General features: G+C 45.0%; 2 protein-coding genes across 4 annotated transcripts in view; one reads left to right on the top strand and one right to left on the bottom strand.

Moving 5' to 3' along the window:
- Positions 1-268: 268 nt before the first annotated feature.
- Positions 269-11,754, bottom strand: DHFR (dihydrofolate reductase). The gene is made up of 6 exons (XM_014889966.2): positions 11,625-11,754; positions 11,084-11,133; positions 9,548-9,653; positions 8,498-8,624; positions 2,080-2,195; positions 269-449 (listed from the first exon to the last, which is right to left on the bottom strand). The coding sequence occupies exons 1-6, from the start codon at positions 11,708-11,710 to the stop codon at positions 362-364; spliced, it is 573 nt and encodes a 190-aa protein (XP_014745452.1). The 5' UTR covers positions 11,711-11,754; the 3' UTR covers positions 269-361.
- MSH3 (mutS homolog 3) overlaps positions 11,661-24,512 on the top strand; it is an 87,934-nt gene continuing 75,082 nt past the window's right edge. The window contains exons 1-8 of one of the 3 annotated variants that reach the window (XM_088156291.1): positions 11,661-11,888; positions 14,270-14,393; positions 15,007-15,224; positions 17,526-17,738; positions 19,053-19,169; positions 19,921-20,038; positions 20,560-20,705; positions 21,742-21,908. In XM_088156291.1, coding sequence (XP_088012417.1) covers positions 11,661-11,888; positions 14,270-14,393; positions 15,007-15,224; positions 17,526-17,738; positions 19,053-19,169; positions 19,921-20,038; positions 20,560-20,705; positions 21,742-21,908 — 1,331 coding nt within the window. Of the gene's footprint in view, positions 11,938-14,269; positions 14,394-15,006; positions 15,225-17,525; positions 17,739-19,052; positions 19,170-19,920; positions 20,039-20,559; positions 20,706-21,741; positions 21,909-24,512 lie in introns of all 3 variants that reach the window. The other 2 variants (XM_014889948.2, XM_088156290.1) reach the window with 2 other exon arrangements.

The raw sequence follows: 24,512 nt of genomic DNA on the forward strand, positions 1-24,512 counted from the left end.
GGGTTGGTGCTTTCTCAGAGCTGGCTGTTTTGAACAAGGAGATAGATACTAAAACCCTTTGTCTCAGTAGGAAAGCTCTGACATAGTCTAATGCCTTTCATTACCCACGGAATTGTCAGGGATGCTGCCATGGATTGTAAGATCAGTGCAAGGTCTCATGGAACCTTTGCTGTGGAATGGCTCAGACCCCCTTCTGCAGGGTGCACCTTCAAAGTGTGGGGTGTGGTTTTTGGAACCAATCACTACTGAGATATTTTACCATCAGGCATGATTTTCTTCAAAAATTTAATGAATCTTTACACTCAGTAAAACTTCATGATTTAAAATACCTGCCCTTACACAGAAGTACAAAATGCCTCCCTTATTGTGCCACGACAGCTTTTTCATACACTTCAAATTTGTACTGGATCCCATTTTCTTCCTGGATATCAGCAGGGACACCTGGGTACCTAGGGAGAGAGGAGAAGAAAAAGCCAAAGCCAACAAGCAGGTAAGAATATCATTGTGATTCACCTGTAATTTATCCAATCAACCAGAAAAACAAGTTGCTTGAAAAAAAAAAAAAAAAGAAAACACTGTCTTCATAACAGGTGCATTGTTTTTAGGAATCTTATTAACTATTATCTATTATTTATATGCACATCTTTTAGATCAAGAAATCATACTCTGACACAAAACAACACCTGTATTTTTGGCTTAATAAAGAAATACCCAATATTTTTATTAAAGCCTCCAATATGTTATTCAAAATGTCTGCCAAGGAAGAAGAGATTATGGAATACTTTGGTTTTTTTCCTCATCTTGCTTTTCCTACCTTGGTTTACAGGAAATGCTGAGGATAAAGCTTTTTAAAAGTCTGCAAGAGATTACTAAAGCAGGTGACTGCTACCATAGAAAGAGCACCTCTATATTCCAGGTTTTCTAAACCACTTCTTATTAATAGACGCTTTCAAAAATCTTTTCATCTTCCCGTGAAAGAACAAGGATTTTGTATGAGTAATACTGACTTTGAGGGAGAGATACATTTTAAATTTATTTGGTAAGGTTTGGCATCGTCAGGTTTCCACTTCTGTGAGGAAATTACCTGTTATTTTACAAAATCATGTTCTAACACCAATGTTCATTTCAGTACATTGGCCAAAAACAACGCATAGCTAGGAGCAGCCAAGAGAGAGAGGGAGCTTTGGGTCAGATCTCAGGACACTGAAATGAGCAGAGAGTAGTTCAGAATGTATTGGAGTTGGAGAAGGTGACTCATCCTCCCCACCCACCTTGTCTGTCCCGCATCCCTCTTCCCTGCCCCTGCCTCTCCTCCCCCAGAGCTGTGCTAATCCACTCCTGTGCGCCCTGGGGAGAGTTTCACCCCTCAGACTTCCTATTTCTATTTCTATTGCTGGTCTGTAACCAGCTGAGAGCCAAAACAGGAGCAGCAGGAAGAGCAACAGGTCTGGTCCTCCCTGGTTCTTGAGGCAGGTGTCTGAATTTTTGCTGCCTCCTCAGTGCCTGTTGGATGTAATCTTGTTGGAGAGGACAATAAAAGCACAACTGGAATATGACAAGGATAATGTAGAAGAAACCACAGTGAATGGCAGAAACTGTAAGTTTGTGTACACCTTTTCCTACTACGTTTGTTAGGAAGAAGTACTTTTCTCAAGAGGGAAGGAATAACCTTAGAAATCTATAAAGCTCAAGCATCTCTAGTCAAATCCATTTAATTTGTCTTTGGCAATTTATCAAAGGCAGTCAGAGGCCAAATACTATTTACTAACAACATACTGAGAGTTACAAAGCTTAGTAAATAGTTGAGTAGTTCTAAACTAAGAAACAATAAGAAAAAGCTACTTTTGCAGGAAACTGAAATAGAAAATTTTTTACTGTGAAGATCATACAAAAGTTGAGGAACTGAGCAAGTTCCAAGAAAATCTGTGTAGAGTGTGGTGCCATTCCAGGTTGCAAGCAAAGTATGATTCTGAGGAAAAATTCACCTCAAACACAAACCAACACGGCATTAATAGAACCCCTAAAACATTAAAATTAGATTATTCTGAAGTCAAGCCTGATCTGCATTTTGGTACTTACTCTGTTAGAAGCTTGTAGTCTTTATGGTCAATTTCTGGAAAAAATGTGTCACTTTCAAATTCTTTCAAGATTCTTGTCACAAACAATCGATGATGAATTGGCTTCTCCATTGCTGCCTTTAGAAACAACACAAACTCAAGTCACAATTTTATGTATCACAGGCTTTTAGCAAAGCCGTGAAAATTACACTCTGAATCTCCTCTTTTAGACTCTGCTGAAGAGCACTTTCTAAAGGGATAATTTCACCCTGTGTCAGTTCCACCTGGTAAGTGGCAGCAATACCTATTCTCAGAGCCTGGGGTATCTGACAGAAGTTAAGAACAAAATTTGAATAGCCCTGTGAGAAGAAAGGAACAGCAGGTCCAGTAGCAACAAGCAATTTCTGAATCACACCTCTTTGGGAGACAGGAAGGTTTAAGTGGTAAGAGATGCCCACACCTCACGGTAATTTGCTCTGATGTTTAATATCACTGGTAGGGATTTGTGATGTATATTTTGGAATTCCAGGTAGTTTAACTTCAAAGTTAGATCTCTGGATTGTGGCAAAATAGTAACAACGTGTGGAGAGTTTTTACATTTCCAAGTTCCTTGGGCGAAAATGTTCTAAGATAATGTTTATTAGGTGAGTTTTCCACTAACAAATTCAAGAGCTGGCAATATACATTTTGTCTTGAGATTGAAAAAAAGCAACTCTTCCAGACTTTGTGGGCATTTAAATAACCCGTGAAAAGCTACACTAGGGTTGGTAACAATACATTTTTGAAAAGCTTGTAGCTGTTCCTCCCTTTTGCTTAAACTGGCAGTGAGCAATGCTCTTTGTGGACGGTGACTCACCATGCAGCAGGCTATTAGGTACTACTTCAACAAGCACAGGAACCAAGTAATAACAAATGGAATCCAATAAAATTAATTAGCCACTGCTGAGAGGCTAATTTGTAGAAAAGCTGCTCTACTACAGAACAGTTAGAAATGAAAGAGGTAAGTCACAGCACACAAGCATCGAACAGCACTGAACTGGTGTCCATCCAGTTTGTACACAAATACTAGTATTTCTCTTTCTTTAAGGAAAGGGAGGTAAGAAAAGTCACACTTGCACAATGACAGAAGAATAATAAACCCCTTCACAAATATAAACATGTTGTGTTCTGTAAACAATGACTCTTCTGCTTTGTGGTGGAAGAACAGCTCAACTTCCTATCCAATTCAGCTTTATCAGGAACTCTCTACCACCACAACAGGCCAGGGAAGAGCACAGGAAGGGACTGACCACAGGTGCTGCAAAGAAAGTTGAATTTAACTACAGCGAGACCAGATGGTGACCTCTGTTCTAGGGAAATGGTTTCATTAGCAGCATGAACCAACCAGCTGTGCCACTGTCCCCACATTCATAAATGAAGTGCAAACGCTTCCCCAGTTTGCCAGACCAGCCCCGGAGACCTGTGTGTGTAGGTGGCCCATGACCAGTAAACAGCAAAGAGAAAAGAGCCTGGGGAAGAGAACAGGCTCAGCCTGGTTTCAGGGCACGTACTCCTCCTCAGCTCTAGGAGTGCCCAGTGCCTGGCAGTGAGCACACAAGGGGCAAGGACAAACACACTTTTCCATTTCAGTTGCTCTGTTCTGCTCAGGGTGCCTTTCCCCTGCTCTGGGATTCAAGTTCACAGTTAAATCACCCACAGGCTGCCATCCTGACCTGTGCCCACAGTCCTGCCCCAGCCTAGGCCTGACCTGGTTATGGACACGGGGCCTGCCCCTGCCCCATGGACCTGTCCCTCTGCCCCCAGCCCTGCCATACCAGATACTGCCCTTGGCGTCCAGCCCCTGCTCCCTTGGGAACCTGGTCCGCCCTGCCCTGCCAAGGCAACTTCAGAAAACCTCAGAGAAGTAAACTTTGTATCACACACAAAACCTTCCACAGGTGGAGCCTCCAAGGAAGCCGGTTCAGCGAGGCCTGGACTCTGACACGGCCTCAGTGAAATCCTGCTGAGGACACGGCAGGGTGGAAAAGGAGTTTGGTCATAATGCTGTCATTTCCACAAGGAATAAAGTAGCTCCTTCCTGATATTCAATTCAGTCTTGCCCTGTCCAGCTCACTACATTGGTTTCACCATTTCTTTGGGACTGAAGAGAAATTAGAGGAGGCACAGAGCTGAACTGGTGAAATGCTGACATACTCTACACATCATAAAACCATACCATACACATAAGGAAGCTGACACCTGGGTCTGTTGACTTTTGTGTATTTGTATGTGTGTGTTTTTGTTGGTGGTGGTTTTGTTTGGCTTTTCTAACACCCTATTTAATATTTAAGGATGTGATGGACTTACAGGTCCTGTTCCCAGTAAAACCTCAATGCTGTTTTTGATCTGTCTAAACCACAGAGTTTAAACGCAGTTAAAAGACACTGATACAATTTATACTGAGTGGACTCAGAGTCACCTGGTCTAGTGGACAAGAAGTTTGGAATGACATGAGCCTTTAAGCCCTTTCCAGCCTAAACCCTTCTGTGGATTCTCTGACCCCCCTAGGATGTCCAAAGAGGATTAGTTCCCAGAGCCAAGGCCAAGACCTGAACCCCTCAAGAGACAACACCTCCACAGAGGTGCAGCAGTGTCTTAACTCGGAACATAAACCTGGTTTTGAAACCACTCAACTGTAGAATCACTGAGGTTGGAAAAGACTTCCAAGATCGAGTCCAACTGCTAATGAATCTTCTAACTGTCCCCACTCACCAGGCTTGAGTTGTACGTGGGAGCAGGTTTGATATCCATGAACGAAATCTCCTGGGGATGAAACCGAGCCAGAAACTGTGCACCTGATGAGCTACAAGGGACTCCAGGGCCAGAACCAAGGAGTGAGCCAGCACCACGAGCCCCCCAAAACACAAGAAGCACTCAGATGCCAGCAGACAGCCCTCAAAACATGAAGTGTTCACACAAAATGACAGAGTGCCTGCCATGATGTGTAACAGCCTTGTAACTGCTGTAACCGACTGAACACTGCTGGGCTCCTCCTTCCTCATCCAAAAAACAGCAACCCCAGGAGATCCACAACAGGGCAGAGAGGATCCAGATGGCACTGCACTAAGATCCAATCAAGTTAACCTGGTAGACCTGTGCTGTCAGAAGTCCAAAAGCTTCCCTGGGTGCATCACTACCGCCCTGAGCTACATCAGGAGACAATAAACCTGATGAAGGGGATCAGTGTCCAGTCAAATTCAAGAAGATGACACCCACACGAGCTTTTCTGCACCCTCAGTGAACTGATGGAGCTGTTTTCAATCTTTCCTGCTCTCACGTGCCAATACCACCTCCCCACCCAGCTTCTCCCTGTCCTCACTGCTCCCCCTTTCCCTGCTGCAGAGCTCACAGTTTCCTGGAGTGTGTGTGAGCACAGCATCAGCGTCACCTACACGAGGACTTGCATGGCTACCACAGATCACAGAGGGCCTGAGGCAGCTGATGCCAATTCTCCCAGCCCCTGGAGAGAACTGTGCCCTCCAGAACCGAGGGCAGTGGGAGAGACGGCCATAACCAACAGAGGGATGCTCTGTGTCCTTACAAATGTTCACAGGTTTGGCCCTCTGTCTTCTGCAGCCTGAGGAGGAAAAGGATGTGAACAGCAGCAATCCCCTGCCTCCATCCCACTCCTGTCCCAAAATGCCATCCTGGAGCTCATGCTGCAGCACCTTGGCTTGCCTCAGTCCGTGAAGGCTGGTCAGGGCACTGCAGCCCCGTGTAGCTGAGGCTGACTGGGCACTCAGACAGCTGGGCAGCTGCTGCACCTTGGCACAGCTCCCCGCACAAGGGCAAGGCTGGCTGGTGCTTCAGCAAGGTGGCTGGGCCAGGCAAAAGGCACAGCAGGGCAGTGCTCAGACCTTCTGAACAGCCCAGGGCACTCAGCAGGCTGTGGGAAACAAAAACCAGCAAAGCCCTGGAAGGTCATGTCACACCCCTTGCCACACATCTACAGAAACACAGCTGGCAGGATTGTCCCCAGAGCTTGGTGAGAGCTGCTGATGGTGCACCTCCCCAAACCACACGGATTAACTGATCACAGGGTGCTAAGGTTAGGAGCTGAGTTAGAAGACTCCACAGGACAATAAGCCACCATCTCAAATAACAGTGTGGACCCTGAAAGTGTTGTCAGGCAATGGCAAAGCTGCTGCTGCAGTTTCTGCCAGATGCCCTCAGTAGTGCACCCTCACTTCAGTACATTCTGCATCTGCTTCCCACCCCAGAATCCCACTCCAATGCAATGTCAGACTGAGCTGACTGTGCCAAGGACCACAGACCCACCTGGGCAGAGCAGCTGCAGTGCTGTCCTGAGAATCCCCACAGCTTCTACTCCTCCTGACACCCACAGCAGCTCCTGACAGGCTGTCAGAGCAGCCCCACTAAGTGCCATTGTTGCCTGTGGTTCCACCCTGTAGTGACCCTGATGGAAAACCACCGTGCCTCAGGGAGTTGGCAACCCACAGAACAATTACCCTGCACACACCATGCTCCCTGCCCACAGGATGACAGGGTCAGACAAAAAGCCACAACAGAGAAGCTGGGGGCAGATCCCACTGGGAACCTGCAAACTTGCCACCTGCAACTGCCACTGCTTCTCTTCATCTGAAAGGGCAGCAAGAAACTCTTATGTGAACATCCTTTCTGTTTGACAGCAGAAAGCACAAATAGACTTGGTTTTCTGCAAGAGAGTCCTTTAACAGCCTGAATAATCAAAATGGGGTAGGTCATTCCATAGACAAGCACAGACCTGTATTAATGAACAAAATCAGTTCTCAACCTTAGAGCCACACAAACTAGTGAGATCAAAATAATGCTTTAAAACCAAATACCTACAAACTATTGAATGACATCATTCACTTCAGATACCAATTGCTATTTCACTCCTACACATTTCTGCATGGTATAATGGAAATATTCCTGTAAAATCCTTTGCAAATCTTTAATGAAGACACTAAAAGTATGACTTACAGTTTCGGTAGATGTGTATGGTCCCCATAAAACCTTTTCAGTTAACATCACAAAGGTAGCTTGAGCACAGGAATCTGTATAAAACTGTCCCTGGCCTTGGGCACTGCCAGGGATCCAGGGGCAGCCACAGCTGCTCTGGGCACCCTGTGCCAGCCCTGCCCACCCTGCCAGGGAACAATTCCCAATTCCAAAGATCCCATCCAGCCCTGCCCTCTGGCACTGGGAGCCATTCCCTGTGTGCTGTCCCTCCAGCCTTGGCAATTGTCTCTCTCTCCAGCTCTCCTGGAGTCCCTTTAGGTCTTGCAGGGGGCTCTGAGCTCTCCCTGGAGCTTCCTCTTGTCCACACTGGACATTCCCATCTCTCTCTCTCTCAATGCTTTTCCACGTCCAGGGTAAACAAGTCTCCTATTATTTTACACATTCTCTTGTACTGATCAGTACAAATAGTACATTCCAATTTATTCTTGATCAAAACTGCAAACTTATAACATGAGTATTGGTGAGTAATCGTCTAAAAAAAAGGCATTATTTTCTTCCAAAGATCAGCCAGACGCTGGAAAAATAGTTAAAATAGAAGCCTCCAAGACAGATGTTTCTAACTACTTCTCTGTTTTTACCAAAAAAAATGTGTCTCCTCAAACATAGAGAAGAGGTTCACGAAAAGCACGAAGTGTAAAGGCAAGAAATAGCAGAAAAAGGCATTTTCCTGGCCTGCACACAGGGCACAGCATCAGCCCTAATTTCCCACCAGGTGCATTATGGCACTGTCACCACACATCTCGAGTCCGAGGGCTGCACAACAACTGGAGTGTTGTAATGACTAAAGGACAGCAGCACTGCTTCTTTTACTGTTAAAAAGAATTTGCTTTACAATTCTTGACCCAGGGAGTGGGAGCAGTAGGAACACTGCTGGATGGGAAAGCAGAGTGTGTGCGACCTTTTGTTGCATGATTATCTCCTGTTATTGCTGACATCATGACCTGTCAGCTCTCTCTAAATCCTATTTCCTACCCCATTTACATCTATAGTGTCATACTCTGGCTAAAAAAGCTGGAGCACTTTTCCCTTTTTTTCTTTTCACATCCTTTGCAAGGTCAGTCAGCAATTTCAGTAAAATAAACATAACAACGTGGGCTCAGTAAAATAAACATAACAATATGGGCTTTGTCTGAAGAACCCAGCAATTTAGGTATTTATGAAAAGCTCTCAAAAGTACAACAGTGTGACACTGGCCCGTTGGCAAGAGCAATGTTCAGTTTCTGGATGGGTGTTCTGAACTTGAGAGCTGAGATCCTACTCTCTGAGACCTGTTCTGCTGCAATCACTGCAGTTTGCTGGGGATGTGAAGGGAAAGCACCTCCTAAAGCAGCAGTAATAGGAACCTCATCCTCCTGCCATCACAGAAAATGAGTGATTTAGGAGGAGGCTAAATGTACCTTGTACACTGAAGTGCCTCCCACGATCCAAACCATGTCTACTTTACTTTTTAACTCTGGTGAATCCAAAAGAGCTAAAGCATCATCCAGACTTTTGGAAAGATAATGTGCTCCTTTCGGGGTTTCCCTAGAAAAAGCAAAATTCTATTACTAAATAAAGAAAGGATCACCAATACAAGCTAGACACAAAATGTGCTTTGCTGAATTAACAAACAACTACATGTTTCACGTTAGTTAATTATTTTGAAGTGCCTGTAATTGCCAAATTATGTTAGAAGTCTCATCTCACTGTAGGATTGTTCAACAAATCACAGCTTAATCATAATTTAGGAAGCATTATAAATTAAAAATCAGGAATTTCACAGCATGTTTTTGAAATACTGTATCTGAGAAATTGACACATCAATAAGATAAATACATAATCTATAAATTGAACATATATCATTAAATACAGAGATAGTCAAGAAATTGAATGTAGATTTTGACTTGCATTCCAGGATGTTAGTATTTCATTCAATACAACCGGCTGAAAAGCCACTATTCCCTGTCCACCCACATATTCTCCTGCAAATCCACCACCATCCTCCAAAGCAATAAAGCACTACAAGTGGACATTCGTATTTAAAAATATTTGTGTGACTGTGGGTGATGCATTCAAGAGAATTCTGAAAAAGGACAGTTCATCCACAAATCCTAACGAAAACAAACTTCAAAAAAATGGATTAAGGGCCACCAATCTAAGCAGGAACTAGAGAAGTACAGTTAAACACATTAGTCAGAAGCACTATTGAAAATTGTCAAATGGTCTGTGAGTAGAGCTGGAAGTAGTACTCATGCTGCAAGGTAATGACAATTACCTTGTGAATGAATTGTTACAAGAATTAAAAATTAAGAGTAAAGTAGTTATAACACTTAGAACCAACAGCAGAAAGGCTTTCTAGCCAGGTATCAGAAATGCTACATTTGGAACTACTGCGTGTTGTAGTGCTACAGACATTTTTTGGTGCAGGCTTTTATTTGTTTGACAGGGCCCTTATTTACCATACTTACTTGAGCTCCCTGCTGAGCACGATATTAATTCTGTCTTTTAAAGGACGGTTCTTCTCAGGGATGGAGAACCACGTTTTTTTACCCATTATCAGTGCATTCTGTTTACCTGAGCAGGAGAGAATTGATTTTAATTGTTTAGAGACACTGATGGGCTTCCCCTGCCCTTCCAAGCCCCTCTCCAGCAGTCAGCAAAAGCACAAGCTCAGGCCCCAGCTCTCAAATGAGTCACACACAGATTTATAAACCCACAATAATTTCTAGGAGAAGAACCAGCCAAGTTAAATCTAAAGCTAAAGTGCTACAGGTGATCAATCATACTCTAACATTCACACATAAATATAATTTCTGACCAAACCCAAGCATTCATAACCTGATCACCTCTCCTATGTAAATCTAGTCAAAGGAATGTTTCTCTTTGTGAGGAAAAATCAGGAAAAACCACATTGCCAACATGGTCACTCTTTCCACGTAGTAGCCAGGCTGAGACACACCAGAGGCAATGCTGGCATCCCTGGTGTGAAGATTTATGGCAGCATAATCCATTAAAAAGTCTGGTTATGAAGCACTTTACCTGCCTAGCATCCAAGACCACAGCTTATCAAAAGATCTGCAGGCAGGATAGAGCAAAATGTTTCTTTGTAATTATATTCCAAACATATTTTTCTTGATCACAGGTTATTTGTGCCAGGTAAGATGCAACTTGCAGACATCTAAAAAGACTTACAACTGTCAGTTGTGTTCTGTCCTTTTTTTTGTACATATAGGGCTGCAAGGGGCTGAACCAGGTCTCCAAAACATGTTTTATGTTTGGAACAGTTTACAACTGATTCAAAATGAGATTAGACATTCCTTGTGGAATATGGAACAGATATTCAAATCAGGAAGCTGAGCAAGTCACCCAATCAAAACAGACCTTCAAGGCAGAAATTGGAGTAAGGCACATAGTCAAAGCACGGGAATATATCAGGCTGACCAGAAGGGAGTTTTTACCAAACGAGTTTAATAGCGTAAAAAAAACCCTAAACAAACCATGAAAAAGTGACCGTGTTGACAAACAACTACAGTATTCCTGCTCCATGCTATCAGCATGGTTTGGATTTCCTGGTGCATGGATTTCAGAAAACTCAGCAAAATTACTGTCACAAGGGTCAGAGGGGTGGATCGAATGGCCAAGGCTGAGCTACAGCAAACAAGTTAGATAAACTAACGCAGGTTGAAAAAAAAACCCAACACCTTTGTAATTAGGCAGCTTGTGAAAACCTTCCCATTTTAACTCGGAGTTTCGCGTAAAGGCCTGTTAGGTAAACTTTAGATTAAGTTGTCTATTCTTCTGGTGAAAGAAAGCCTTGAAAATTGTTTCCTAAGAGATCGCCTGCATCGCCTCTGAAATATCTGATTCATCTGCTTTCCTCCTCTAACCCGAGCACAAAGGGCTGAAATGCTGGTGTGACTGGTGAGGGCAGTGTGCAGGCTGAGGCAGGGAAATGCAGAAATCCCCAATTTTGGGTGTCCGGTGCCACACGGCCCTCACGTTACCTTCCACGCGGGACGTGCTCGTCATTCTCTGGAAGTACTTGTACTCATTCCTGCCGGGGAAGCACCAACTGCGTTACAACGTGTCTTAAGAATAATTTATCTACTTTCTATTTTTTTCTGCAAGTTCTCTAATTTCAACAAAAAAAACAAACAAACAAACAAAAAAACCAACAAAAAAACCAACAAAAAAACCCCCACTTGTGATGGGAGCGTTGCCGGAGGCCGGGGAGGGGCGGTTGGACGGGGCTGGACGGGTGCCATGGCCGAGGCGAAACCTTTGACCCCTAGCTGTGCTTACATGAGGGCTTAACCTGCGGCCATGGCATAAGAGAGAACCCACCCAAAAAACAACCCCACAGCTCCGCTCCCGCCACGCCGCCGCTTTCCCGCCTCACACAGCATCCCCCCAGGCACTACAGCTCCCAGCGTGCTCCGCGCCGCGCGGCAGCGGGTTGACGCGGTGGGGCGGCGCGGGGCACGCTGGGAGCTGTAGTGCAGGCGGGCGGGGAGAGGAGGACGCGGCGGCGCCAGGCCGCAGTACCTGAGCGGCGGCCAGGGCAGCCGGCCGTCCTTGCCGATGCCCATGTTCTGGCTGACGGCCACGATGGAGTTGAGCGAGCGCACCATGGCCGCTCCGCTTTCCCCGCGCCGCGCCGGAGCCGTGCCGGGGCGGGTCGGGGCGGGCCGAGCGGGCGCATCCGGCGGGAGGCGGTGCCGCGGCGCGGGGCCCGGCCATGCCGCGGGGCCCGGGCACGCCGCGGGGCCGGCGGGGCGGCGGGGCCGGCCAGCAGCCGGTGCTCAGCAGGTTCTTCGGGCCGGCGGCGAGCGGCGGCGAGCGCGGCCCCCGGAACACGGTGCGCGGGGCGGGGCGGGACGGGCAAGGCCCGCAGGCCCGGGATCTGTCCCGGTGTCCGGCCCGGGGTCTGTCTCGGTGTCCCTGTCCGGGACACGGCCCCAGGGCCCGGCTGTGTGGCACAGTGCTCTGGTACCCAGGTACTCGGGGAGCACCCTGGCAGGAAGGATACGGAGCTGCTGGGCAGGATGCAGGGGAGGCCACAGAGATGGCTGGGCTCTGCAGCATCTCTGTGCTGGGCACAGCCTGCGGGAGCTGGGCTGGGCTGGAGGAGGGAAGGGGAGAGGGGATCCCATCCATCCATCCATCCAAACATCTCCAGGGCTGCCAGAGGATGGGGCCGGGCTCTGCTCAGTGCTGCCAGTGGCAGCAGGAGCAGCAATGGCCATCAGAGAAAGGGCAGGCAGTGCAGCCCAGCAGGAGGAAGAACTTGTGTGCACGGAGGGGCAGAGCCCTGGAACAGCTGCCCAGGGAGGGCCTGGAGTGTCCCTGTGTGGAGCCATGGCAGCCCAGCTGGACACGTTCCTGTGCCACTGCTGCAGGGGAGCCTGCCTGGGCAGGGGCATGGAGCACAGCATCCCCACAGCTCCCTCTCAAACACAAATATCCTGGCGTTCTGTGATGTAGGATGTGCCTGTTCTGGAGGAGCTGGAGCTTGGCACAGGTTTGGTGAGCTGGGCAAGGCCTGCATGTTGGTCCATGTCACTGCGGCTGCACTCCAGTGTTGAACCACCTGTTCTGGTTGTGCAAAATGTGGGGTATCTTAAGATTATCATAAGTCAGGATATTCTCTGAGGTTTGAAGCCTGATCAGCAAGAAGTGAGGGCTGATCAATGGGACACGCAGCAACTGCATCCCTTAGTCAAGGGTGCCCAAATTAGCAAGTTTTAAGGATGTAAATCAGGACGTTGGTGTACGTCCATGCCATGTATGCCTTTCAGAGCTGTGCAGATGCTCAGGATCCGTTTGTCCTGCTCTGAGCCCCGTTGGTGGCAGTGCCCCAGCTCAGCCCGAGCCGGCCCAGGCACAGCCCCCGGGCAGGGCAGAGCCCCGGGCAGGGCAGAGCCCCCGGGCAGGGCAGAGCCCCGGGCAGGGCACAGCCCCCGGGCAGGGCAGAGCCCCGGGCAGGGCACAGCCCCCGGGCAGGGCAGAGCCCCGGGCAGGGCAGAGCCCCCGGGCAGGGCAGAGCCCCGGGCAGGGCACAGCCCCCGGGCAGGGCACAGCCCCGGGCAGGGCAGAGCCCCCGGGCCGGGCACAGCCGGGCTGGGCTCCCAGAGCTGCAGGGCAATCCCTGAGCGCTGAACACAGGGACCAGCTCTGCCTTTGTGCACAGAGTGAAAATCATGGCAGGGAAAGGGCAGCGGGGTGTGCCGAGCACCCCGAGCACCCAGACCTGCCCAGCACTGGTGGGCACCCAGGGTCTCTCTGCAGGGTGTCACTGTGGCCCTGGGGCACACTGAGGAATGAGTCCCATTTTTGGGCAGCTCTGGCAGGCACTGAGCTATGCTCCTGTCCCAGGTGCTGGAGCCCAAGTGACTGGAGCTCTGAGTGTGGTAGTGCAAGGCCAAAAGAGCCTGCAGTGGTGCAGATCCTCCCTGTGCCACCGCTGGGAAGAAGTGGCTGTGTCTCAGCAGAGTTCATTCTCAGTTTGTATTTACCAGTCTCCCTGTAGTTACTGTTCCCAGCCCCTTCGGACCCTGGAAGGGCGTTTGCTTTTTCTGCCTGTGACTCAAGTCAGCTATTTTGATTGCCTTTGGTCCAAATGTATTTTGAAAGGTGTGATTACAACTTTCTGCCGTTGTAGAAAATACTTCCTACTTAGTCTTAATTTGGTGGTATTTAACAGTGGTCTTGAAAACTGCTACTCATGTGGGCTGTGCTTATGTGGTGGTTTTGGGTTTGGTTGGAGAGGCTGGAGTTCCTGTTTGGTTTTAAAGAAATTGAAATTCCCTGGTAAAACCAGCTGAGGTTCTGATATGAAATGTGGATGCAAACTGCTGAAAGCACCTGAAGCTGTGTGCTTCTGTGCAAGCTGTTTATGTTTTGTTGGACTTACAAGCTCCTCTTCATATCTAGTCAAGCTTCTTGCAGAAGATCAGTGATGAAAAAATGGTGAATTTTCTGTTTACATAGTGTTCAAACTGCATGTTTCAAAAGACAGCTAAGGAGCAGGATGCTCCAAGCTCCTCCAACCTGGTCTTGAACAATACCAGGGATGGGAGGTTGGATTATTTTGCATTAACTTCTTATGAAGTTGGTGGTTGCATTCTTATGTTTCAGAGAACAGCAAACAGAAAAGGTAACTGAACTTATTGGTTTAATTTACGTTTCAGGGTTCTGAATTTGGCACCAAAAGGAGCACATCTGCTGAAAGCAATGAACCCTGTGAAAAGAAGGCCAAGGCACGACAGATCACTCTGGAAGAGATCTGTAACCCACCAAGGACTCATGAAAAAAGTGAGTTGACTGTTAGCAAACTTTCAAGTACTGGCAGCCAGTAAATAAGTTTTTCATTGTCAGCTTGCCTCAGAAATGCGTTGAGTTCCATCTGGCTTTGAACAGAGAATTTAATAAGTTAATGCTGCTATAAAAACCAGTGGGGGATATAAAGTTCATTAAATTTCAATAGAAGGAATTAGCCTCTTCAGTTTCAAAGTGGGAAGGATACTCCATTTGTTGGTGTGATGCTTTGGAGTTTCACTAGGACACCCTCACGATATTGCCTGCTTTAAAAAATGTACTAAAAGAAAATCTGCTTGATTCCCAGTATTCTTAGCTAACTTTATGGCTGTGCAGTTGTCAGTCCAAAAGGTAATGATGCATCTCTTCCCACACAGGAAGAAGCACACAAGTGAGGAATACTGGTTTTCCAGGGAAGTTAACCAAGCTGTTTAAGTGCATGATTCTGTCAGGCTGGCAGAAACACTGCAGTGGGAGAGGAGAGGGAACATAGGGAAGAGAGACATGGAGCAAAATGGTTGTGTTCTCTGCTTACTGATGCTCTTCTAACATACATTCTCTTTTAGAAAATAAGCTGCTAACTTGTTTTTATTGTGGATTTTCACTGCAGAAGAACCTCAGAAGTGTGAAAAGCCCCGTGTCTGTTTGCAAACTCTGGACAGGCTGAGAGAATTCTGCAGTGATTCAAACCAGCAGTGTACCAGAGCCCGGGAGGATGGCTTTCAGGAGAAGGAATCTCTGAGTTTGGAGAAATGTCCCACTGTTACTGGGAGGAGCTCAGAATTGAAAAATCCATCTTGGGACCCTGGCCCAAAGGTCACACAGAAGGTATGCAGAGCTTTGGCCCTGTGGTGTGTGGAGGTTGCTTGTTAGGAATTAAAGCAGCAGGCTTTGGCACAAGGTTCCTGCTGTGCTCTGATGTGGGATGGTGCAGCAGAATCCCACAGACCTGTGTTTGTGTGCAGATGTTTCCCTGAAGCTCCTGCCATGGTGAGCAGGGTAGCTCTTCTGGCTCCTCAGTGATACCGTTGGACATCAGCCCTGTCAGTGTCCCTTGTGCCTGTGAGGGAAGCTGTAACACCCTAAAACACATGTTCAGAGTGCCACTTCGCTCAGCTTGCTTTCAGTTCCACCAGTTTTGACGTGGACTCTCAAACTTCTAACAGGCTTTCTTTGCAAAAATAGTGTGTAGGGTTGTCACTGAGATGTGGCTTAATCTAGTTCCTGGTAAATCTAACTAGTAAAGGTATCACTGCTTTTTCATCTGCAGAAGATAGAAGTAGCTCACATGAAAAATTGTAATTGTGATTTGTATGGTGCAAGTCAAGGGCCTTGAATGGGGCAATAGTATTTTGCTTCCCCATTACTTATAGGGCCAGGTAACATTAGTTGGTTGGGGGGTTTGGGGGTCAGCCTGCTCATATTTTGGGTGTGTTCAGGTCCTAGAATGCATCTCATGGCTTGCTGTGTAGCTGCTCTTTGATGGAGTTCTACAGCTGGCTTTTTGAGGGAAGGAGCCTGTATGAAAAGCTGATTTTACCCTTCCCTGCCTGAGGCCTGTCACCTTCTCCTGGGGGTGCCTGCTTTGTGTGAATGTTGGGCCCGGATGCTGGAGGGAGCTGCTTGTGGCAAGAGAATTCTGCTGTGGTAAGGCATGGGGGTTATGAAGATGTGGTCAGAAAGCTGATTCCAAGGCTGGCCTGCCTTCCTTGGAGAGGGTCCTTTTAGCTCTCTTTGTGTCTTGCTTTTCACTTGGTAACCTTCCTCCAGCTGGTGCCTTCTGACCATCTCCACCAGTCAACTCTGGTGTTTGTTTTTTCTCCCTTTGCCTTGTTTCATGCCCTTATTTCATGTGCTTTGCCACGACAATTTCCTGTAAAACGAGACAAGGTCATCCTGTTTGCCTGGCACAGACCTTGGAGCAAAGGCTGTGGGCTGAGGGTTTTGCAGCACAGACATCTGAGCTCCTGAGGCCACCCAGGTTCTGGGTGCAGTGCAGTTTTATTTGACCTGGGCTGGGTTCTCTTAATAATGGTGTGCAGTTGTGGGGATTTTGCAGTTACAGCTAAGTCCTGTTTTTCCCCAGTTGTTCTCTGACTGCACTCTTTGTACATTCCCATGACCCAAAGTATAAGATTTAAGCCATCTCTGTGTTTTGTTTTCTTTTTTTTCTGAATTACCATTGCTGCTTAACAGTCTGTTCACTTTGTTTCTTGTAATCTGAATGGGGCCCTTGGTAGAAATGGAAGTTTATAGGATTTATTTGCAGATACAGAATTTACTGCACAACCCAATCAATTGTGTTTTCAATAGTCATATGCTTTACAAAATTCTGGATGGTGTTGTCCTTGTATTTTTTTTAACCACTATTACCTGTTCTTGACTTTGTGATATAAATGAGGAGGAACTGTGCTGGATGGGAAGCACTTTTCAGTGTTTTTCTCTGCACTTCTGAACCCATCACTCTGCTATCCATACAGAGCAACACAGAGTGGTAGAGCTGAAGCTGCTCAGCAAGAATAGGCTACATAATGTCATTGTAAATGGTAAACTGCAGGCAGAGTGGGCTCAAAGCCTTGCACATTTAAGGTTTAGAAACTGGTGTAGATTTTCTGTGTTTAAGTTATTCTAAGAGGTTTGCTGATCTTGCAGAGGAAGTGCAGACTGGAGTAGAAGTACAGTTTTGGTGGCTGAGACAGGGAACTGAGACTCAGCTTGGTTTATTTTTTGATTTACTGTGGATTTTTGTAACATCATTAATGACTCTGTGCTGGAGTTTCTCACCTGTAAACTGCAGCAGTAATTCATCCTTATTTCAATATATGGCCAGTTTAGACGGCCCAGTCTTTGCAGCCTGCATTTTCTGTGCTGTGAGAGTTTATGATGCAATAGGGTTCTGATTTCCCCTCAGCTGTCTGAGGACTAACTAACTTTGGCTTTCATAACTTTTTGATTCCTTTTCATGGCAAATATATTGTATTCTGTATATCCTGCTTCAGTAGCTGTGCTGCAGTTGGGGGCTCTTCAATGCAAGAACAATCTTTAGCTCTGCAGTCAGGGCAAACCAAGGAGGGGGCAATTGATTTGTTTGATGATTCTTAATTACACTTTTCCATCTTTTATTTTCAGGAGGAGTTACAATGTAATCTTAGTCAGTTTTCTGCACCTCTTAAGTCCTATGAAAATTCTCAGAACTCTTCAGATATAAATCTTAATAAAAGAACCAGAAGCATTTACACTCCACTAGAGCTCCAATTCATAGAAATGAAGAGAAAGTACAAAGACGCTGTTTTGTGTGTGGAATGTGGATACAAATACCGGTTCTTTGGACAAGATGCAGAGGTAATTTTGGTAATTATGGAAAGACACTTGCATTATGCTGGTGTCATCGTAGGTCTCTGTCCAGTTCTAGGAGGGAGACTTCTTTGGGGGCATAAGTTTTAAGGGGTGTTTTGTTTTGTTGCTTGATATCAGGATGCTGAAATTCGAAACTAGCTGTTATGCAGATATTTTTTTGCCAAAATGGCATTTATTATTGTGTAATCACATGGCAGTGCTTGCAATCTTGTACTTTGAGAATTTAAGGTGAGTTCCTAGAATAACTTTTTGTCAGAGTTAAAGTTGAAAAAGTTTCGGAGGTGAATTGTATATCTGGCTCAGAACTGTACTGTATTGTATATCTAATACAGAACTGTAATGTATGACATTGGGAATCTTTGAGATTGAAAGGCAGTGGGGCAAGTGGTGTTAAAAAAGGTGAATATATCAGGTGTAGCCTGATGCAGAGAGCATCCTGAATGCAAGCCTGGATGTGGCACCTGCACATGGCAGACCTATAGGAACTGGAAAGGACTATGTAGCAAACATAATTTTAAAGTGATGGTTCATAAATGTTTCATAATGCTTTTCCTTATGATCTGTCCTAAAGTCGTTGCTACCAACCTTTGTTTGGTGTTATTTCCACACTTGAGACCAGTGAGAAATGTTGCCTGGTTACTGGGAATTCATTTTCCCCATTATATTTGTGCTGTGTAATTTGTCTGCTCGTTTGCTGGTGTACTTTGAGTCCAGAAATAGAAATATGCTGTTCAGATAGATGGGTCAGTGTTTGCCTGCAGGTCCTGCCTAACACCACATTCTCTGGTCAGTGAGGGGCAAAAAGACAATACAAATCACACATGATAATGTCACATTTCAGTAAGTGTTGTTACTCTTTTTTATTAAGCATTTAGTTTCCAGTGCTGTTCAATATTGATTTTTCAGTATTTTAGTTGATTGGCCAGGTTAATCCCATCTTTATGACCACAAACTAAATGCTTCCATTCCTGCTGCGTTTTCGGTGGCGTGAAAATCATTTGACCTTTTGCTGAGCCGTGTTTCAGACCCTGTGTGTGTGCAGTGTGGGTGGTTTACCTCACAGTGGTAAAGATCAAGGTGCAACCTTAAAACCTGACACCTGCAGCCTGTGATAGTGAATCCCCTGTTTATGGCAGTGCTGGGACAGGAAGGTGCAGGGGCCCCTCCAGGCTTTTCTCCTGGAATGTTTTCCCTCTGCCACCGAGCTTTTAATTGCAGCTGTGCATCACTGTCGTCATAGAGATAAGCTCCTTACCTTCTTAAATTACTCTGTGACCCGTTGGCTGGCTCCTGTTGCAGATTGCAGCCAAAGAGCTGAACATTTACTGTCACCTGGATCACAACTTCATGACTGCCAGCATCCCCAGCCACCGGCTCTTCGTCCACGTGCGCCGCCTCGTCGCCAAGGGACACAAGGTTACCCCTGACTCCTGCTAATTGAGTACACACCAGCTCTGGGAGAACTTGCACTGCTTGTACCACGGCTCAGAAGTGGGCAGCTCGTTATCACTGGTTCATGCAGTAGAAATGGCCAGCTTCCCTTTGTTTCAGCTCCTCGGTGCTGGCGGTGTCGTGAGCCATTAGCAGATTCAGAGAAGTGTCTTCATTTTTTCAGGAACAGTTCCAGAACAACTGTTTTTGTCAGTGTTTCTGTATCAAGTTTTTAATAAGCATTTAATAAGGAGCAATGTACATATGCTCTCTCTGTTTTATTATTCATCATATCCTTGTTTTTCTTATCCCAGCCCCTTTTTTTTTTCTCTGTTCCTTCCTGTTCTAGATCCCTGTAATTCTATGGCTTTCTGGTGATAACCTCTTTTTCTGCTTCCTTTTCTAAGAAAAGGGCTTGTTGATTGTAAATTGGATGCAAACAACCATTCTCTAATAAGCAGTGATGTCCAGCTAAATTGTTTCAAAATAGGATGAGAAGCACAGGTACAGAAGTTGAGAGGGCAGTCAGGAGTGGGGAAAGGGTCAGGATGAGCAGTGCCTTATAATCTCATTAGTGGGATTGATGTGAGAGCCCTTTCTGCTGATGATGTATTCCAGCTTGAATTATGCATTTGTTGTTTGCACATCTTGAAATATTACCAGGATATATAGAATAATTAAAATAATAATTTATTACTAGAGGTCTAACTTTGTTTCTTTGTTTGTCTGCCTGTAGGTTGGAGTAATAAAGCAGATGGAAACTGCAGCACTGAAAGCTGCTGGAGAAAATAAAAGCTCTCTCTTCAGCCGTAAGCTGACTGCCCTCTACACTAAGTCTACACTTATTGGAGAAGATATCCTTTTCAAATAAACTTGGTTTCAGACTAAGCTTTGGGAAGCCTTGATTCTAGTGTTATCAACAGGACAGAACATAAGCAGCTAGTGGCTGACATAAGAGTGGCAGCAGGAGAGAAAGTTCCTTTGATTTTATTGTTGTGGTAAAACACCTTGCTGTCTTGACAAACAATTTAATCTCCTCAGGGCTGTAGGTTTGTTGTGTTGACTGTAGTTGCTTTCTGAAGTCATGGAGTGGGCTTACCAAACCTGCAGTGTCCTCCAGGTCTTGCCTAGAAAATGTTAAAATGAGAAAGAAACATCTTTTAACCAGTGAATTTAATTTCTTTTCTTCCATTTTTTGTTTTCCTTTATCCTGTCTTATCTACTTCATGTTTTAAATTTAATTTCTGAAACAAACTTGACTAGATACCAGGAGCTAAAGAGATTGTTAGATTAATGTCTGAGAGTACAAGACTCAGGTCTGCAAAGACCTGTGACCAGTCCACCCAAATCTGCTATTTTTTTCAACATTTGTTACATGTGAACCCTTTGTTGAAGCTGGGTGATTCTGTAGATGTTGAAGAGGTAACAGCAGATGTCCCTGATAACTATCTCCTCTGCATCTGTGAAAATGGAGACAGCCTCAAAGACAGGAAGAAAGGTGACATTGTTGCAGGCATTATGGTAAGTTAGTTTCTCAGGAGTCAGTATTTTAGGGTCTGCGTGGGGTTGTTTTGTTGTGGTTTTTTGTTGTTGTTGTTGTTTTGTTTGTTTGTTTGTTTGTTTGTTTTTCCTGGGGAGGTGGGTGGCTACCTTGTTAAATTCATGACTGTTCTGTCTTTCAGATTTTATTTTGCGGGGGAGTAGGAATTGATTATTTTTTTTTTTAATAGAGGCGCTTTAGGTAAGATATCTATATGTGAACTGTGATGGCTTTGTATTTGAAAACTACAGAAAAGATAGGGAGTTGATAGTTTAGCATTTATCAAACTGGTTTTGCTGCTGTTTCACTTGAAAACATATTAGTATTTTAACCAAATACATTAGGGAAGTCATTAGTTCAGATGCTTTACAAATACCAACATTTAAACGTTTTTAGGGACAATATTTTAAAGCTTGTGAGCTCTTTTTTCCTCTACAAAATACTATTCTTTAGAGGAAGAGACTTAGGATTTTTTGCCACTTACACCTCAGATTTATATTGTCGTTTATGGTGAAGATTCAACCCAGTCCTGTTTAACCAGCAAAACACAGTGATAAGTGAAGCCCAGTCAGCTGGTAATGAATTAATTTAAAAGTATCTTGATTATGTCTCTGTTTGAATGTCATACTGCTGCTGGGAGAGAACAACAAAAGCAAGTGTTCAAATTCCAGTTCAAATTACATGTGCATTTCATAGACTTCAGTTAATAGATTTGTCTGCCATTAAAAATTGAACAGTGATGGGCTGGTAACAACAAGGTCACATTTACGTTTGTAAGGTATTGTTGCCACTTACCGAGGCAAAGTTGTGTTGGTGTTTTGAAGTTATTGTTGTGTCATGGGTTTGAAAAAAAGCACACTGAGGTTTTTCGACCTGCCACTTCCACTGTGCATGAGGGTGCTGCATAATTCTACCCATAGATTTTCTTTCTGGTTAGCAGTTTGAGCCACTGCAGCAGTCCCTGAAAATGTGAATGTTGAGTGGATTTATGTGTATATATATATATATTTTTGGCAGGCAGTCCAGCCAACCACAGGAGAAGTAATTTTTGACAGTTTTCGGGACGGCGCTTCCCGCTCGGAGCTGGAGAGTCGGGTTCTGCGCCTGCAGCCAGTTGAAATAATTCTTCCATCCAGGCTGTCAGATCAATCTGAAAAGCTCATCCACAGTATAACCTCCATGAGGTGAGTTCTCTGGGGGGGTTTGTTGGCTGGGGTTCTCTTTCCCAGAGCCTCTGGTGGAGCTGAGCTCCAGGAGCAGGTATGGATGTGTAATTCTGTCCTGGCCTTTCCACAGTGGCTGCAGTCTGCTGCTGGGCTCAGAACTTCCCAAATCTCACTGAGCTCTGGGGACTTGCTCCTGAGTTGTACTTAGACTGAAGTTCATGGCTTCTGAAAGATTTGTGCACTTGTCATTGTCATGGTCCTGCCACTACATTCCTGATCTGCTGGAATAATTTCCAAGCTCATGCACTTACCTTTCAGATCTCAAAGAGGTGTTACATGGCTTTTTTTCCCTGTTTGTCATAGTTTTGAGGTCTCTAAAATTTAAACACGAGCATTCCTTTTTTATCAATGTAGATAGGTGTAGAAAACCTTTGCAAGTGGTATTTCATCCTCTTTGTCCTGTTACACCATCTTGGGTGTACAGACCTGGAAATATTGACTGATCACCCCTCTGCTTTGAGTTCTCCTGGCATACTGCAAGAGGAAATTTGTTAGCTGTTTTCTCTGTCAGTTTTGGTTTGTAGTAAAGCCAGAGTAGAATATAATCTTTAGGGTGATAGATGAAGGATGAAGGAGTCTTCTGAACAGAGGGGATGAAATCTTTCAGATGCTATTTTTTGGGGAAAATTTCAGTTTCTCACTTTTTTCTTTTTAACCATGCAGTTTTGGGCTGTAGACAGTTAGTTTAGAGCTTGACATTTCAATTTTGAATGAAACAGTCATTCTGGAGCGAATTTGGGAGAGTGGTTGTGATTTTTTTTTCTCTTTTTCTTTGTGTTTTTTTGGTTGTGCCCAGTTGAGAATGTTAATGAGTGACTTCTCGTTTTTATGAAGACAAAAAATGCTACCCATTAGCTTATTTTGTGAACAGGGATTAGTTCGTAGTTTTTTCATCTTTCTGGTAATTTGCGAGGCAGCTTTCCAGCCCAAATGACCTTAATTACATGATAGTGACAAAAATAGAACACATTATCGCAATAAACCTCAGTAGGCTTGTTTTAAAAACAATTCTTCATGGATTTTTTTTCTCTTGTACCAGAGATTAAACCACTAGAGGGCCCTGAAGTATTTCATAGTAATTTAAGTGATTTCAATATGCTGCTTTCTTGTGCTTTTAATTAGGTTTGTTTTTGTATGGTCTCTTTTGTACAGCAGTAATTTCATTGTAATGCATGTTGAGATGCCTGTAGCATTCAGGGTGGGTTATTGGCCCAGTACCTGGTGATCTCATCCTTTACCAGCTCTTTTCTAAAACCTCTTGTTGAGAATCTTCCATGAGCTGTAAAAAGTTTAATTTCCATAATTTTTGAAGACCTTTCTACCTAAAACAATGGGAACAATGTGGTTCAAGAAGGCTCTTCACATCTTTGTGTGTCAGGGATGCAGCAGAAAAACACTGGAATGATGAAAACAGGGTAAAGATGGGAGAGAAAAAATAGTCCCAGGAGACTAGAGCTAAGAGAAGAGAAGAGAAGAGAAGAGAAGAGAAGAGAAGAGAAGAGAAGAGAAGAGAAGAGAAGAGAAGAGAAGAGAAGAGAAGAGAAGAGAAGAGAAGAGAAGAGAAGAGAAGAGAAGAGAAGAGAAGAGAAGAGAAGAGAAGAGAAGAGAAGAGAAGAGATCTTTCTACTCCTCCCGTGTAGTGTAAGAATTGCAGCAGGGGTGATTTGGTGTTGGGTTTTGTGTACTAGAACTTGGCACTGAGTGAGCAAGGTGCCATGGCCAGCACAAAAAACTGTTCTTATGGTTACCAAAAGAATGAAATAAAGTGTTGAGCTAAGGTAAAGCAGTGCAGCTTTATGAGAGCAGCCCTGAGTTGGTTCAGTGCCCCATTACCCTGACAAGAGTTGAAAGTCTTTGTGCTTCCTTCAATTTCTGTGAGTTTTTATTCTTTACTATTCTAGGGCGGATTTAATGGCTAGAAAATACTATTCAAGCACACTGAGCTGGGGGCCAGTGAAGAGCCTTCCCTCAAAAGCAAAGCTTACATTAAAACTAGGTTACAAGAACTGGTTCAGGACAAACTGTTCTGGTGGGTACTGTTCCCAAACTGTTAATAACATCTGTTTGCAAGTGCTGACCTGCCTGAAGCAAAATCTTTTCATGGTTTTAATTTCCTTCTTCCTAGAAAACAAAGAAAAAGTCTTGCCTTCAGAAAATACCTATATTTTTTTCCCAAGAACAGTGTTTTGTACTCCAAGTTCCTTCCAGTCAAGGGTCAATACCCACCCTCCTTTGCATGCTGGCTGCCTTAAAACCTGGCATGTATTGGTCTCCTGACATTGTCTTTGAGGCTCCTTCCGGATATTTTTGCTCCTCTGATGTTGCCCTTTCCTTGTTTTGTTGAAAAATCCGGTGCATCTTTGCAGTGCTCAGTTCCTCTGTTTCCCATTTGCCTTTTTTTGGCAATGTTTCATTCTGTAGCACTCGGGGACACCGTGTGGAGACCCACTGACCACGGGTAATTTTTAACCCAAAGCCTTTCACCCAGGTCTGCACTGCTTGGTTTAGGCTGCAGGTAGTCTGCAGCTTGCTGCCCTGTGATGACTCCAAGGTTCTGGCTCA

The sequence above is a fragment of the Sturnus vulgaris genome, chromosome Z (assembly GCF_052056855.1).
Source record: "Sturnus vulgaris isolate bStuVul1 chromosome Z, bStuVul1.hap1, whole genome shotgun sequence".
NCBI lineage: Eukaryota > Metazoa > Chordata > Aves > Passeriformes > Sturnidae > Sturnus > Sturnus vulgaris.